The 18,631-nt window shown below is 41.2% G+C and overlaps 1 protein-coding gene and 2 pseudogenes across 1 annotated transcript; 1 reads left to right on the plus strand and 2 right to left on the minus strand.

Annotated features, from left to right (window-relative positions):
• LOC121831590 (large ribosomal subunit protein uL22 pseudogene) lies at nt 1-572 on the minus strand (annotated as a pseudogene).
• A 394-nt stretch (nt 573-966) lies between these two features.
• On the plus strand, nt 967-1,626 carry LOC143267089 (uncharacterized). The gene has a single exon (XM_076544005.1). It carries the CDS (start codon nt 967-969, stop codon nt 1,624-1,626), a length of 660 nt encoding a protein of 219 aa, XP_076400120.1.
• Nucleotides 1,627-9,997: 8,371 nt separating this feature from the next.
• On the minus strand, nt 9,998-10,710 carry LOC143274497 (large ribosomal subunit protein uL22-like; annotated as a pseudogene).
• Between the last annotated feature and the right edge of the window lie 7,921 nt (nt 10,711-18,631).

Below are 18,631 nucleotides of genomic sequence, written 5' to 3' on the forward strand. Positions count from 1 at the left end.
ATTTATTTTATGTGGAATTTATTCCCGTGCCATAAGTTTTTGTTTCTTCAGTTTCTTCTGGGATATCTCCTCTTCTGCGCAACCTCCCTTTCTGGCTTTGGAACAATTTGTTCCTTTTCAGTGAGGATCATCTCAATGTGACAGGGGGAGCTCATGTATGTGTTAATCCAGCCATGAGCTCTGTAAGTCCAAAGGCTCATCTTAGGTGCCATGTTCACCTGGATGTGTTCAATGACTAGAGAATCCACATCTAAACCCTTAAGTTCAGCATTACTCTGTGCATTCATAAGCATGTGCAGCAAAAATTCAGCACTCTTTTTAGGCCAACGGTCCTGGGTCCAGCCCCACTGTTTGGCCTGGGCACACCTACCGGCCCCACCATTATACCACCAGAAAGGCACACATTGCTTCTTTAAAGTGACATCTTTCAGATATTTGGTGGCTTTTCAGATATCAACACCCTTGATGGCCTGGGCAGTTTCACGGGTGTTCTGAAAGTGAACCCAAAGATTTGAACCTCTCGATTTGCATGAGTTTGTAGGGTTTTCTGGGTTAATCGAGTAGCAAACCATGTTCATGTGTCACATGAGGCCGCTTACAGGAAGAGGAAGTGCTTAAGAACAAACTAATCTTGACCTTCCCATCCAGGCAGGAGCTACCAAAGGACCAGATGATGATGAGAGTTACAACAGGGCTGAAGGAATGAACCCATGACTTATTGGAACAAGTTCAAGTGAGCTATTCCGAAGTAAGCAATGAACACTTTCAAATGATTCAGAGCATTAGGTGAGAATTTCCTTCTTCAAAAACACAAATTAAATATGGAAATGGTACACAAAGAGGAAGAGTCTTTCTGATTGGCCCAAACCTTGAAGGACAGTTGTATAAAAGGCCCTGACTGGAAGAACTTGCTACACTGTTGAAAACTCACCTGTGAACAGACTATCACCCTCCACACCTGATACCATGACCCTCTGCTGCTGCCCACCTTGCTGTCAGCCTAGCTGCTGCAGCACCACCTGCTGCAAGACCACCTCTTGCTGTGAATCCAGCAGCTGTCCTGAGTCCATCTGCTGCCAGCCTTGCTGTCCCCCAAGTTGCTGCTGCATACCCTGCTGCCAGTCCAGCTGCTGCAGCATCAAGTCTGTCAGCAACTGCTGCCAGCCCTGCTGCCCACCAACATGCTCTGAAAGCACATGCTGCAAGACCACCTGTTGCAAGCCAACCTGTGTGAGCATCTGCTGCAGCACACCCTGCTGCCAGCCCTGCTGCTGTGTGCCCAGCTGCTGCCCGCCCTGCTGCTGTGAGCCCAGCTGCTGCCAGCCCAGCTCCATAAAGATCAGCTGTCAACCAGCTTGCTGTGAAACCAGTTGCTGCAAGAATACCTGTTGCAAAACAAATTGTGTGACCATTGGTTGCAGCCCATCCTGCTGCCAGCCCTGCTGCTGTGAGCCCACCTGCTGCCTGCCCTGCTGCTCTGTGCCCATCTGCTGCCAGCCCAGCTCCATAAAGATCAACTGTCAACCAACTTGCTGTGAAACCACCTGCCGCAAGACCACCTCTTTTAAACCAACCTGTGTGAACATCAGCTGCAGCACACCCTGCTGCCAGCCCTGCTGCTGCTGACCAGCTCCACAAAGGAACATCTGCACTGCCATGCTCTTGGGAGAGCTGATGTGACCTAGCAACACAAAGCCACATCTCAACCCTTGCTGACCACCTTCATGTTCTCACCAGGAAACCTGACCAATGTAAATTCTTACTTAAATTTGGGAAATACTTTGAGAAAGGATGGAGTCTCCAACCTTCACTCTCCTCATCTCCAAAGATTATGGATTTTGTGCCATCTTCATGGAGGACTGTTGTGAAGGTCTGGAATCAGTTTAAATCTCAGCCAAGATCTTTATCTTTCATACCAAATAACTTAACAAAACACTTCCCCCAAAACTACTTTATTTAAACACTTATATTCTGAACTCTGTTTTTTCCTGAATTTTCCCAGAATTTTGTGCACTATTTTCTTTTTTCTGCTCACTTATGAGTTGTGTCCTGGGAAGCAAGCAATTTTAATAAACTCTGTGCTATCATCATTCCATCTGGTCTATCTTTTTTTATAATAAATCACTTAATGAAAAGTACACATAATCAATAGACTTTCAAATGCTCAACATGGTACCCTGCATTAGTAACACTAGCATGATGATGAACATCAGAACCATGAAGGGTTTCTAGCTGGAATAATTGAAAGTTAATACCCAGTGGTTGCCATCTTCCTAGTTCCTCCACCTCAGCTCCCATAAACCAAGGGTTGGTTTCCTCCTTTGCTGTCTGAATTTTATAAACATCACTTGGATGGATCATTTACAACAGTGACTTTTATGTCATATTCTCTTTATAACATTTTATCAGTTCACAATGGGATAGGCATAAACTTAGAAATATCAATATCCCTCTAGGATTCTGATTTCATGTCATTTGCTAAAAAACGAGTGCGTATGAGACGATAATGTTGAATGAAATAAACCAAATTCAAAAAGACAAATTATCAAGCAAGTGTTCTCACTGGAAACGAAGATTTTACACATAAACTTCAAATCCTGTAGATTGTCTATGAGAAAGAGGGACTAGTGAGGGAAGGGGCTGTGGAAGAGCAAATATCATATAAGTCCATGAGTGCATGATGTACTTAAAGGGATTCCATAGATTCACTCACTACATTCAATAAATTGGCATGATTAAAAACAAAAATAAATTTAAAAAATTCTGATATCAATGATCTTGAACAAATATCCTGAGATATGGCTACCAAGTCATAATGTCCCTTTCCTTTTACTTTTTTGAGGAGTCTTTGTAATGATCTGCACACCTGCTTTTCTTCACATTCCCATTGCTGTGTAAGAGTACCAGTTTCTGGGGCTAGAGAGATGGCTCAGCTCTTAAGAGTGCGCATTGCACTTGAGAGCACCTGGGTTCAGTTCCCACCATCCACATAGCAGCTCACAACCACCTGTAATTTGGGTTCCAAGACATCCAATGACCTCTTCTGGTATCCCTGGGCATGTGCTGTACATACATATGGGTATGTATGTACACACATACATACGTACAGGCAAAATACTCGTATATTTAAAATATAATAAATGTACATATATGTGCAGTCAAAACAACCATGCACATAAAATATAATATATAAACCTTTTTTAATTTTTTAAAGTTTGATAAGGCCCAATCCTCCACACACTTGTCAACACCTTTGGATCTCTTCTATTTCTGATACTACATAGACAACATTCTAATACTGCAATTGTTATACACTCAAAAAATATTTCAGTGCTTGGTGATATCTCACACCATCACGGAGAATAAAGGAGACAATGAAGGAACCATGGCCCTCTGCCGTGCTGAGCTGGGCAAGCCCTTTCTCAGTGCACCTCCCTGGACTCTAGACTTCTGTGCTTCATCATGTAGTTATCTTTAGAGGAATGGCATTCCTTCCCACAACCTGCACCAGGACCTGTTCTCCTCATCTCTGAGTTACTCCTTTCCACAAAATGACTCTGTAGCTACTTGTGCTATTCTCTTTAAAAAAAAAAAAAAAAAAAAAAAAAACCAGAGTCTATTTATGTAGCCCTGGCTGTTCTGGAATTCTCTCTGTAAAGCACCCTGGCAGGAACTCACAGAGATCTGCCTACCTCTTCCTCCCAAATGCTGGTTTTAAAGGTGTGTGCTGCACACCTGGACACATATGTGCTTACCAGTTGTGCCCTCCACAGGGAATCTCTCTTGATTTCTGTCTTGAGCACCAGGATGTGTAGTTTTCATGATGAGCTTTCTGACTTAGTGTAACTTTTGCTACCATTGAAAACCTTCTCAAACCCTGAAAAATGTTATTTCTGGAACCCAGAGTTAATGTTTCATACATGACACTTTTCTAGCCAGTCATGAAGACATCAAGATCCTTTGCTCTTCTAAAGAAACAGCCTTTGGGAGGCATACGCAGGCAGATCTCTGTGAGTTTGAGGCAAGCCTGGTCTCCAAAGTGAGTTCCAGGAAGGGCACAGGGCTACACAGAAAAACCCTGTCTCGAAAAACCAAAAAAAAATTAAGGAAAAAAAAGAGAGAGAGAGAGAGAGAGAGAGAGAGAGAGAGAGAGAGAGAGAGAGAGAGAGAGAGAGAGAGAGAGAGAGAAACATGGTATGGTAGGAGGATGAGCAAAAATGCCCTAAAATACATTGTGCTGACCTGAAGTCCACCGTAAGATTCATTACCATCCCATTCTACATCTCCCTACTTAATTCCTGACCCACAGTATTATATCCTGCCTGCCAGCCTTCAGCTCACACTCAAGCCAGGAATTAGGAGAGTTAAACGAATATGAACTCTCCCAGCACTGGAATCCCAACCTGAATAGTTCAAGGAAGATGTTCTTATTCATTATCTAAAATCCTCCTCTGTATCCCCTGACCCACTGGAGACTCTTTCATCCTTCATTTATATAAAAAGTTGTTTGACCTGTCACATCTCCATTCCTATACTCTGGCCAAGAATGAGGTCCATAGCTCAGTGGTATCTCAGCTCTTTCTCTTATTCCTAGAAGGATAAGACCAGGTCTGAGAATAGAAACTCTTTTATTTTATCCCTTCATAACATGCCTTAAAGTCAGTTATGAGTTTATCTGTCATAAAAGTCAACTTGTTTATGAATATATAAAGATATGAATGTTTGTCTACAGGTATTATGTGCACCATACAAGCACAGTGCCCACAGAAGCCAGAAGAAGGCAACTGATTCCCTGGAACTAGAGTTACAGACAGTAGTGAACTGCCATATAGGTGCTGAGAACTAAATCTGTGCTCTCTGCAAGAGCATCCAGTGGTCTTAACAACTGAGCTATCTCCCCAGACCCCAAAGTGCCTTCTTTCCAACTCAGAGCTTCATCTATGATGTCTTTGAAAGTCTCAATGTCTCTTTCAGTAGAGTAGCTAGCTGTCTTCCCAAAGACCCAGTGCTTGCCTGTTTTTGTGCTTATGGATCTGGTGACAATCTGGTAGCATCAGCTTCTTAGTTATGTTTAGTTAGCAGGCACATTTCTCCAGAGTCTCCTCAGTGAATTAAGCTGGCACATTCTTTGTTTAAACCTTAAAACCTCTATAAGTGAGAAGAGACAAAAAGCAGACTGCTATAACTTGTAAGTGTTCAGAAGACTTTAACATATGAAAACATTAGTGTGCTACTAGGAATCTAAGCACAGACCCTTAACAGAATAGCTGTGTTGGGTTTTTCTTACTTTCTGAGCAATATTATTATTATTACTATAATTATTATTATTATTTACTTGTTATTATTATTGTTTGATTAATCAAATTAGTTCCCTGACAGTTTCAAACATGTTTATAATGCGTACTGATCGCTCTTACCTCTACACCATAGGCACTAGGTTCTAAAAACCCTGGGCATGCACTAGGGACAGGTCCTGATCCCAATGCCTGTGGTAACCCTATACAGTTCAAGCTAAACACCTGTCTTGCTTATCCAGTGGGCCTAGTCCAGTACCATGGAGGCTCCTCAGCTATTAAACTTTTAACAGTGTCTTGATTTATTATGGTATCTTTTTCCTTGCTCTCTCACACTGTTTCCATTCCAGCTCAAACCTCCTCTTCCCCTAAGCTCTCATTCCCCATCCCTTGTCCTCCATTACACCCCCTACCTCCCCCCAGTTTGCTCATGTAGATCTGATCCATTTCTCTATCACTCGGCAATCCATGCATCCTTCCTAGGGTACTGCTTCCTAGCTAGCCTCCATGGATCTGTGGGTTACAGTCTAGTTATCCTCTACTTTATATCTAGTATCCATGTAGGAGTGAGGACATACCATGTTTGTCCTTCTGAGTCTGGGTTACCTCACTCAGGATGATATTCTCTAGCTCCATTCTTTTGCCTGCAAAACTCATGATGTCATTGTTTTTCTCTGGTGAAGTGTACTCCATTGTGTATATGTACCACATTTTACTTATCCATTCTTCAGTTGAGGGGCATCTAGATTGTTTCTAAGTTCTGGCTATTAAAATAATGCTGCTATTAACATAGTTGAACATGTGTCCTGTGGTATAATTGAGCATTCCTTGGGTATATGCCCAAGAGTGGTATAGCTGGGTCTTGAGGAAGATTGACTGCTAATTTTCTGAGAAACTGCCATACTGATTTCCAAAGTGGCTGTACAAGTTTGCATTCCCACGAAGAGTGGAGGAGTGTTCCCCTTGCTCCACATCCTCTCCAACATAAGTATTTTTTATCTTAGCCATTCTGACAGGTGTAAGATGGTATCTCAGAGTCATTTTGATTTGCATTTCCCTGATGACTATGGATGTTGACCAATTCCTTAAATGTCTTTCAGCCATTTGGAATTCTTCTATTGAGAATTCTCTGTTTAGCTCTATAGCCCATTTTTTAATTGAAATGTTACATATTTTGATGTCTAGTTTCTTGAGTTCTTTATATATTCTGGAGATCAGCCCTCTATCAAATGTAAGGTTGGTTAAGTTCTTTTCCCATTCTGTAGGCTGTCATTTTGTCTTATTGACCATGTCCTTTGCCCTCAAATGCCTCTCAGTTTTAAGAGGTCCTATTTATTACTTGTTGCTCTCAGTGTCTGTACTACTGGTGTCATGTTTAGGAAGCGATCTCTGCTGCCAACGTATTCAAGACTACTTCCTACTTTCTCTTCTACCAGGTTCAGAGTAACTGAATTTATGTTGACATCTTTGATCCACTTGGACTTAAGTTTTGTGCATGGTGACAGATATGGATCTATTTACAATCTTCTACTTGTTGACATCCAGTTATGATAGCACCATTTGTTGTAGATGCTCATGGGAATGTAGGATTAACATAGCAAAATGGCAATCTTACCAAAAGCAATCTAGAGATTCAATGCAATCCCCATCAAAATTGAACACAATTCTTCACAGACCTGGAAAGAACAATACTCAACTTCATATGGAAAAACAAAAAACCCAGAATAGCTAAAACAATCCTTTACAAATAAAGCAACCTCTGGAAGAATTACTACCCTGACTTCAAGCTCTACTATAGAGCTACAGTAATAAAAACAGCTTGGTACTGGCATAAAAACCGAAATGTGGACCAATGGAATCGAATTGAAGACCCTGACATTAATCCACACACGTATAAACACCTAATTTTTGACAAAGAAGCCAAAATTATTCTCTATTTCTGATGGCCAACATGAATAAAAGTCCTTGTTAGAGGACCAACAAGAGCTTGTCCTGTTTTGGTGGGGACAGGGGAGAAGAGTCTCTGTCTCAAAAGAGTTGGATGGCATGTGTGATAATGAAACCTGACATTGTCTTCCAGCCCCTGGTGCATACACACACATGAACACAAACACACACATATTGGAGTATGCATCCATACGAGTATTAAAATGTCCCAATAATGGATAGTGGAGTACAACACATCCCCTTTAACAGACAGCACTGAGAAACTGAGATGTCTAATTGCACAAGACTGATAGTAGATACCTGTCCCTGACTCTAGGCAAAACCCACCATAAAATGGAACACAGTCCATTCTGGCCCCAACTAATGCCCCTTCTCTATGTGAATGTGAGTTTTGAATTTTTAGATTTGTGTGTTTATCGTGGAATGCCTGTAGAGACCAGGGAGATTGGCAGGGAATGATGATGTGGGAAGGGCTTAAAAGACAGGAGACAGCAGAACACATGCCAATAAAAATAGAGAGGTAGACTATTGTAGTGGAAATGTGTGCAGGAAGCTAGTAGTGGGGAATGGAGAATAAAACAGAGTGGAGGAGAGAGTTAATCAAAACTAATGATGTGCTAAAAGTTAACTCGAGACTGATTATTTTCTACACTAGTTGACAAGTATAATAAGAAGAGTCTGAATGGAAGTACCCTGCATGGGTAGAGCAGCTCCCAGAAGCTATAGGCAATTAAACAAAATCCTAGTTTGGGGTATGTGATAAAAACCCTATGGGAAGCCCACAGGTCTCCAAAACAACACACACTATTAGCTTTTGATTACCCACCAGACCCAGCTAGTAAGACCCTACTGCTGCAAACATCATATGATTTGGTCATAGGACATAGAGAAAAGAAGTCAGTAATGTAACCAGAGTTATGATGCCCATAACTGCCTACCATGCTTATGAAAGCAACACTAATTAAACTCAGTGGAATGGACACACACAAACAAACACAGAAAGACACAGACACAACCACACACAAAAACACACACACACACACAAACACACACACACACACACACACACACACACACACAATGAACACTGGAGGGAATCTTTGGAGGAAGAAAAAAGGTTCAGTGGAAGAGAAATCCAAGAGAGTGATTAGGAAATAGTATGATCAAAACATATTATTTGCATATATGAAATCAGTAAAAGGCATCATGAAAGAAGCCTTTAATCCTTGTATGCAAGAGACAGAGTTAGGAAAATCTTTGTGATATTCGGGCCATCCTTGTTTATTCACAGAATTCCAGGCCAGTCAGTGCTTCATAGAGAAACTGTTTTGAAAAAAAAATGAAGAATAAAAGGATAAAAATAAAAATAATAGAAATAAAACATTTTAAATAAACCAAATAACATTCAACGTATTTTCATAAAAAATTTCAAGACAGATTTCTGAAAAGTAAAGATGTAGAACAGTCCAGAAAATGAAGAAGAAAGACAAACAGAGAGAGATAAGGACAGGGGTTTAGAGAGCCAGGCAGATGGAAGGAAATCAGGAGATCACCAGTCTAAGATCACTGCTCCTGCTGACAGTCAGATGTGCACTGGAGTCACCAGCTCACCCTCATTTGTATGGATCTTAGCATTTCATCCACATGAGCTCCTGGGAGCAGACAGTCAGCCAGGATTATTGATAACCACATCTACCCAGGAGCAGTCAGTCAAGACTGATGGTCACCACATCTATCCAGGAGCAGACAGTCAGTCAGGATTAATTGTCACTACATTTACCCAGGAGAAGACAGTCAGTCAGGATTAATTGTCACTACATCTACCCTGGAGCAGACAGTCAGTCAGGATTGATGGTCAGCACAACTACACTGGAGAGGACAGTCAAGACTGGTGGTTACCACACTCCACTGATGTCTCCTTATTTCTAATATGCTGTTTCTTTTTATACCCATCAGTTCTGGGTTCCAATCTGCTATGAAACACACCATTCCATATACCCTTATCTCAAACCACCTTTAAATGAAACCCACATACACAGGGATAGGAAATTACACAGAGATTGACACCTGGGACACTTTGGAATTGGACTTTGTGGGCAACGCTCAGGGAACTAGGCAGAGAGTACATCATTGTGAATACAGCACCATCATACCTGTGGTGATATTGTGTTCCCCAAGATATTGTGCACCCTAATAAATTAATCTGGATTCATGGAACAGATAGCCACTAGATAGAGAGGCTAGAAAATGATGGCACTCATGCCTTTAATCCTAGCATTCCAGAGACAGAAATCCCCCTGGATCTCTGTGAGTTCAAGGCTACATTGGAAACAGCAAGTCATGGTGACACAAGCCTTTAATCCCAAGAAGTGAGCCTTTAATCCCAGGGAGTGATGACAAAAACATAAAGATATATAAGGCATGAAGACCAGAAACTAGAAGCATTTGGCTGGTTAAGCTTTCAGGCTTCTAGCAGCAGTTCAGCTGAGATTCATTCTGGATGAGGACTCAGAGGCTTCCAGTCTAAGGAAACAGGATGAGCTGAGGAATTTGCAAGGTGAGGTAGCTGTGGCTTGTTCTGCTTCTCTGATCTTTCAGCATTCACCCCAATACCTGGCTCCAGGTTTTTTTTTATTAAGGAGACCTTTTAAGATTCATGCTACACATACCCAGAGTCATGTATCAATCTAAGTGCAGAGAGCAGAAAAAAGTTGTAAGAACAAACTAATTTTTTTTCTTCTATCTGCATTTTTTATGTGGAATTTATTCCCGTGCCATAAGTTTTTGTTTCTTCAGTTTCTTCTGGGATATCTTCTTCTTCTGCGCAACCTCCCTTTCTGGCTTTGGGACAATGTGTTCTTTTTCAGTGAGGATCATCTCAATGTGGCAGGGGAGCTCATGTATGGGTTAATCCAGCCATGAGCTCTGTAAGTCCATAGGGGCATCTTAGGTGCTTTCTTCACCTGCATGTGTTCAATGACTAGAGAATCCACATCTAAACCCTTAAGTTCAGCATTACTCTCTGCATTCTTAAGCATGTGCAGCAAAAATTCAGCACTTTTTTTAGGCCACCGGGCCTGTGTCCAGCCCCACTGTTTGTCCTGGGTCACCTACCGGCTCCACCATTATATCGCCGGAAAGGCACACATTGATTCTTTTTTTTTTTTTTTTTTTTTTTTTTTTGGTTTTTCGAGACAGGGTTTCTCTGTGTAGCTTTGCGCCTTTCCTGGAACTCACTTGGTAGCCCAGGCTGGCCTCGAACTCACAGAGATCCACCTGGCTCGGCCTCCCGAAACACACATTGATTCTTTAAAGTGACATCTTTCAGATATTTGGTGGCTTTTTGGATATGCATACCCGTGATGGCCTGGGCAGTGTCATGGGTGTTCTTAAAGTGAACCCAAAGATTTGAACCTCTGGATTTGCATTATTTTGTAGGGTTTTCTGGGTCAAGCGAGTAGCGAACCATCTTCATGGGTCACCTGAGGCCACTTACAGGAAGAGGAAGTGCTCAAGAACAAACTAATCTTGATCTTCCCATCCAGGCAGGAGCTACCAAAGGACCAGATAGTGATGAGAGTTACAACAGCGCTGAAGGAATGAACCCATGACTTATTGGAACAAGTTCAAGTGAGCTATTCCCAAGTAAGCAATGAACACTTTCAAATGATTCAGAGCATTAGGTGAGAATTTCCTTCTTCAAAAACACAAATTAAATATGGAAATGGTACACAAAGAGGAAGAGTTTCTGATTGGCCCAAACCTTGAAGGCCAGTTGTATAAAAGGCCCTGACTGGAAGAACTTGCTACACTGTTGAAAACTCACCTGTGAACAGACTTTCACCCTCCACACCTGATACCATGACCCTCTGCTGCTGCCCACCTTGCTGTCAGCCTAGCTGCTGCAGCACCACCTGCTGCAATACCACCTCTTGCTGTGAATCCAGCAGCTGCCCTGAGTCCATCTGCTGCCAGCCTTGCTGTCCCCCAAGTTGCTGCTGCATACCCTGCTGCCAGTCCAGCTGCTGCAACATCAAGTCTGTCAGCAACTGCTGCCAGCCCTGCTGCCCACCAACATGCTCTGAAAGCACGTGCTGCAAGACCACCTGTTGCAAGCCAACCTGTGTGAGCATCTGCTGCAGCACACCCTGCTGCCAGCCCTGCTGCTGTGAGCCCAGCTGCTGCCAGCCCAGCTCCATAAACATCAGCTGTCAACCAGCTTGCTGTGAAACCAGTTGCTGCAAGAATACCTGTTGCAAAACAAATTGTGTGACCATTGGTTGCAGCCCACCCTGCTGCCCGCCCTGCTGCTGTGTGCCCACCTGCTGCCAGCCCAGCTCCATAAAGATCAACTGTCAACCAACTTGCTGTGAAACCACCTGCCGCAAGACCACCTCTTTTAAACCAACCTGTGTGAACATCAGCTGCAGCACACCCTGCTGCCAGCCCTACTGCTGCTGAACAGCTCCACAAAGGAACATCTGCACTGCCATGCTCTGGGGAGAGCTTATGTGACCTAGCTGCACAAAGCCACATCTCAACCTTTGCTGACCACCTTCATGTTCTCACCAGGAAACCTGACCAATGTAAATCCCTACATAAGTGTGAGAAATGCTTTGAGGAAGGAGGGAGTCCTCACCCTCATTCTCTTCATCTCCAAAGATTATGGATCCTGTGCCATCTTCATGGGGGGCTGATGTGAATTTTTGGAATCAGTTTAAGTTCTGAGCCAAGATCTTTATATCTCTCACCAAATAACTTAACAAAACACTTCCCCAACAATAACTATTTAACCACTTATCTTCTCAACTGGATTTTCTTTTGAATTACCCTAGATTTTTGTGTACTGTTTCCTTCTTTCTGCTTACTTATGAATTGTGTCCCTGGAAGCTAGCAATTTTAATAAAAGTCTGTGCTATCATCATTCCATATTGTTTATCATTTTATAAATTTAATAAATCACTTAATGAAATGTATACATAATCTATAGACTCTCAAATCCTCAACGTGTTGCCCTGCATTAGTAACACTAGCATGTTGGTGAACAACCAATCAATGGAGAGTTCCTATCTGGAATAATTGAAAGTTAACACCCAGTGGTTGCCGTCTTCCTAGTTCCTCCACCTCAGCTCCCATAAACCAAGGGTCTGTTCTCTCCTTTGCTGTCTGACTTCTATAAACATCACTTGGATGGAATCATTTATAACAGTGGCTTTTCTGTCATATTTTCTTTATCCATTTACTTGTCAAAGAGCATCTCAGTTTCAGCCACATCTTATCAATTCTTAGTGGGATTGGCATAAACTTGGGAATGTCAATATCCCTCTAGGAATCAGATTTCAACCATGTCATTTACTAGTTAATAGGTGCATAAGATTTTCATGTTGACTTGCCTAGTTTGCACAAAGTCCTGGGTTCCATCCCAGTCACCAAGGAGGAAAAAGAAAAGGCAAAGATTTATAAAACCCATCAAAGAGGTTCAGAGGACAAATATACAATGAAAAGCATTCAACCTCATTAGTAAAAATTGAAATCACAAAGATAGACTACTGCACGCCTCCTGGAAATACTCTGGCTAGGTTTTATTCTGACAATACCAGGTAGTGGAAAGAAGGCAGATACAGTCTTTGCTGATGGAAAACCAAATACAACAGTCACTTTGAAAAACATTTTGGTGTTCCCATCAAGTTAACCATACATGGCCCTCCAATCCCACCTCTACTTATTTACCCCAAATAAATAAAAACATAACTATGCAAAAAAGATTATCATGTTTAATGAAATAAACCAAACTCAATATGACAAATTATCAACCGAGTGCTCTCATTTGGAAACCCACGATTTTACACAGAAACACAAATATTATAGATTGTCTGTGAGAAAGAGGGTGACTGTCATGTGAGGGGCTATGGAAGAGCAAATATCATCAAAGTACATGAGTACATGATATACTTAAAGGGACTTCATATTTGTTCTCTATATTCAATAAATGGGCATGATTAGAAATAAAATTTAAATTAAAAAAAGATTCTGATTTCAGTGAACTTGAACAAATATTCTGAGATATGGCTACTGGGTCATAAAATATCTTTATTTTTGTTTTGTTTTTTATGTGAGGCATTTTTATAATGTTCTGCACACCTGCTCTCCTTCTTCATATTCCCACTGCTGTGTAAAAGTCCCAGTTTGTGAGGCTAGAAAGATGGCTCAGCTGTTAAGAGTATACATGTCTGTTGAGGAACACCTGGATTCAATTCCCAGCATCCACATAGCAGTTCACAACCACCTATAATTCTAATTACTAGGCATCCAAAGCCCTCTTCTGACATTCCTGGGCATGTGTTGCACATAAATACATGCAGACAAAACATTCATATACATAAAACATAATAAATCATTTTAATTTTTTTAAATTTGAAGAGCCCCAATTTCTCCACATACATGTCAATACCTTTGGAGGTCTTCTTTTTCTGATACTAGATAAACAACATTCTAATACTGCATTTGTTATACACTCAAATAATATTCCAGTGCTTGGTAATATCTCATGCCATCAGGGAAAATAAGGAGACAAGAAAAAAACCATGTCCCTCTGCTGTGCTGCGCTGGGCAAGCCCTGACTCAATGTAGCCCGCTGGCCTCTGGACTTCCGTGCTTCATCATGTAGTTATCTTTAGAGGAATGGCATTCCTTCCCACAACCTGCACCAGGACCTGCTCTCCTCATCTCTGAGTTACTCCTTTCCACAAAATGACTCTGTAGCTGCTTGTGTTATTCTCTTTAAGCAAACAAACAAAAAGCAGAATCTCTCTATGTTGCCATGGCTGTCCTGGAGCTCTCTCTGTAAACCACCCTGGCTTAGACTCAAAGAGATCTGCTTGCCTCTGCCTCCCAGTTACTGGGATTAAAGATATGATGATGCACACTTGATACCTGTGCTAGTTTTAAGTTGTACGCTCCAAAGGGATTCTGACATCTTGATTTCTGTCTTGGGCACCTGGATGTACAGTTTTAATGACACGATTTCTTACTTAGTGTAAATTTTTGCTGCCATTTAAAACCTCTCAAAGCCAGAAAATGTCTTTTTCTAGAACCCAGAGTTCAGATTTCATACAAGACACTTCTCTAGCCAGCCATGAAGACATTCAGGACCTTGCGTATTCCTAGGAAACAGAGCACAGTAGGAATCCAAGTTAAAAGGGCTTCTGCTCTAAAAGACACTGCTGACCTGAAGTCCACCCTGAGATTCATTACCATCCTATTATACACCTCCATAACTAATTCCTGCCTGCCTACATCACCACCAGCTGGCCAGCTTTCAACCCCGACTCAAGCCAGGTCATACGAGAGTTAAAAGAATAGGAAGTATACCAACACTGGATTCCCACCCTAAATAGTTCAAGGATGATGTTCTTCTTCATTATGTAAACTCCTCCTCTGTCTCCCCTGACCCACAGGAGACCCTCTCATTCTTCATTTATATAAAAATTTGTTTGACCTGTCACTTCTCCCTTCCTGTACTCTGGCCAAGAATGGGGGCCACAGCTCAGTGGTACCGTAGCTTTTCCCATGACTCCCAAAGGGATAAGAAGACCTGGTTTGGTGTCTTGCTGGTGGCTGTGTCAGAGTGGCAGTGGATGGCAATTGAAGTTCAAGATGTCAGCCCATCAGAAGGAAACTCTCTGATGGGTCAATCTCAGGCAAGGCTCTGAGACCACAGACCCTAAAATGTCTTTTGCTTCTGCTGTGCCTTTACATGCTTGTTGCTACTGTCTTTCTCTGGTATCTGGCATGGTGTGAATGGGTGTGTGAAGATCCCCACCGCCTGTGGCGTAGTGTGTTCATCTCATGGAAACATCCCATTCTACTGGGCATTTTTACCTATGAATTTTCATGAAGACTGGATTTCTGTAAATTGTACTGTCAAGTTGATAAGAATAATGATAGTTTATACAGTTTGATGAATAAATATAAATATACAGTGATGAATAAATATAAATACAAGGAAATGTTATTTTGCTAGGGCCTATGAGTTAATCCTAAAGAGCTGTATTAGATCAAAGCCCAAGTTAATGATTAAGGGAAACAAATGAGTCCCCCAGGAGTCAGGCTGACTCTGATTTTCTTAATGCAAAGAAAGGGCAATCATGGATTTCAGTGTGCACCATTAGCTGAAACAAAGCTTCAAAATAACTTCAGGTTAAACCAGATACTTTACTAATAGTTTTAAGATAAATAACCCCAGAAAACAATCTAAACTCCACAAGGACACATAGCTGAGCTTTCTGATTCATTAGGCTAGGGTCAAAAATGCAAAGTAACCCAATTGTTGCTAGCTGACATACTTTCTTTGCCAGGTCTGGTTGATGATCAAAGGTGATAATTAATTCCTTATACCTATTCCTGACCTCAGTTTTCTGATAAAAAAAAAAACTATTGATGAATGGGTATATATCCTAAAGATTCAAAGTTCAACTGACTGACTGTTTTTTTATGTATAAAATTTTAGGTTTGTGACTCCTTTAAGATTCCTTATAAAATTACCTTTCAAGGTAGATAATAAGGTGATTGATTCTTTCTTTGTAACTGCAATATCTAGCCTACCAATAAAAGCATTAGTTGAGAAAAATGCTCCTTGTTTGCCCATGTTCTATTAATCTGAAAAAGTTACTTAGATATATTTTATGTGGATTATCAGAGTGACTCTTTTTAATCATGTAAGGAAGATGTAAAACATGATTTTACCTGTATTCATCATAATCATTTACTTTAAAAATAGAATGTAATCTCATTATGATCTATATATATATAGATATAGATATAGATAGGTAGATAGATAGATAGATAGATAGATAGATAGATAGATAGATAGATAGATAGATGATAGATAGATAGATAGAATAAAAGAAAAACTGAGAAGAATAAAGAAGAAAACTACCAAGAGAGTATAAGTGTCTTTTTCCCTCACCCCCTCAGATAGAAAAGTCTAGTATGCACTGATGCTGTGGATTTCCATATAAGCCCTGTGTTGCCTGGAGGCTGGACCCCCCAGGCAGCAATAGTGTGAGAAAATAGAAATCCTTCTATTCTGTCCCTTCATGACATGCATTAAAGCCAGGTATGGGTTTATCTGGCATACAAATCAAGATTTATGAATGTATCAATATATGAATGTTTGCCTACAGGTTTTATGTGCACTATATGAGTGCAGTGCCCACAGAGGCCAGAGTAGGCATCTGATCCCCTGGAATAGAGTTACAGACAGTTGTGAGCTGCCATATAGGTGCTGAGAAGAAAATCTGTGCTCTCTACAAGAGCATCCAGTGCTCTTAACAACTGAGCCACCTCCCCACACCCCAAAGTGTCTTCTTCACTAACTCAGAGTTTCATCTATGATGCCTCTGAAAGTGTGAATGTCTCTGTTAGTAGAGTAGCTAGCTGTCTTCCCAAAGGCTAGAGAGTTTGCCTGTTTTTGTGCTTGTAGATCTGGTGATAATCTGGTAGCATCAGCTTCTTGGCTATGTTTAGTTAGCAAGCACATTTCTTCAGCTTCTCTTCAGTGAGTTTAGCTGGCACATACCTTTTTTTAACCTTCAACCTCTATAAGTGAAAAGAAACAAAAGGAGAATGCTATAACCTATAAGTGCTCAGAAGAAACATTAACATAGGCAAAGTATTAGTGTGCTACTATGAATCTAAGCATAGACTTTTAATGGGATAGCTGTGTTCCCTTTTTTCTACTTTTTGAGCAATTTTAATTTTATAGTTATTATTATTTAATTTATTAAATTTGTTCTGACAGTTTCATACACATATATAATGCTCACTGATTATTCTCACCCCCTACTTTCCCTTAATTCACTGCCACTTACATTTACCCATCCCCTTCATACAAATCTCTTTTTCATACTCATTTTTATTTGTTTCCATGTGTGACCCAGAGTTTAAACAGGGCTGCCCATGTGACCATGGGTTTGGAGCTATCCACTGGAGCATGGTGAGCTCAGCAGTGGGCACCAAACTGAAGACAATGACTCTTCTTCTCCCAGAATTTATCAACAGCCAATAGTTAACAATGAAGCATTGGGTCTTATGAGCCCCTCCCACATCTGGCATTGATTATTAACAGGACCATTCTTGTGCATGTTCAGTGAAAGTCACTACAGCTGCTATGAGGTTGTAAAAATCAATGGATGTCTTGGGCCTTGGAGAATAACATTCTATAGACATTCTCCCATCTTCCAGCTCTTACATTCTACCTGCCCCTTTTTCTCAGTTTTCTCTGAGCCTTACACTGGGTGGCATAAATGTCTTCCTTAGTGCTGGTCCATCAATCATTATGTATTCTCAGCATCTTGGACAGCCATGAGACTGTGCATTCACTACCATTGGCTGCAGAGAAGCTTCTCAGATTAAGGCTGAGAAAATAGCTTTGGTCTGTAGGAATAAACACAGATATTTAGAAGGCAGTTTGATGCCATGTCAATGAGTTAAACAATAGCAGTATAAGTTCCTCCCTCATACCTATGAACTTGCCAGTCATGGGTAATTGAATGGGTTTACAATACCAGGGATGGATTCCTTCCTGTGCAGCAGCCCTCCAATGTAACTGAAGGGTATAAATATTTGTGTCATTGTTACACAAGGTAGACATGTTTGCTTGACAGGTTGCTTTTGTAGTTTGTAGTGTTCAAAGTTAGGAAAGACTGTTGATAACTGACACCACCCCAAGCTCCACTCCAGTAACCTCTATAGTTCCTTCTGGCACTTTGATATCTCATCATAGGGAGGAAGCTTCTAACTCAGTTCCAGATTGCTTTCTCTGAACATTTGACCATGGTATGTCCTTTCTTCAGCCATATGGTCTTATTCTCTATTTCTGATGGCCAACATGAATAACAGCCCTTGTTAGAGGACTAACAAGAGCTTATCCTGTTTGGATGGGGGCAGGGAGAAGAGTCTTTGTCTCAAAAGAGGTGGATGGCATGTGTGATAATGACACCTGAGATTTCCTCCAGCCCCTGGTGCACACACCTATGAACACAAACACACACAAATGGGTGTATGCATACATACGTGCATTAAAATGTACCAATAGCACATAGTAGAGGATAACATGGGCCCTTTAACAGACAGCACTGAGAAACTGAGATGTCTAATTGTACAAGACTGATAGTAGATACCTGTCTCTCACTCTAGGCAAAACCCAGCATAGAATGGAACACACTCCATTCTGGCCCTAACTAATGCCTCTTCTCATATGTGAATCTGAATTTTGAATTTTTACATTTGTGTGTTTATCTTGGAATGCCTGTAGAGGCCAGGGAGATTGACAGGGACTGATGATGTGGAAAGGGCTTAAAAGACAGGAGACAGCAGAACACATGCCA

This window comes from Peromyscus maniculatus, chromosome 8 (assembly GCF_049852395.1).
Source record: "Peromyscus maniculatus bairdii isolate BWxNUB_F1_BW_parent chromosome 8, HU_Pman_BW_mat_3.1, whole genome shotgun sequence".
Classification (NCBI taxonomy): domain Eukaryota; kingdom Metazoa; phylum Chordata; class Mammalia; order Rodentia; family Cricetidae; genus Peromyscus; species Peromyscus maniculatus.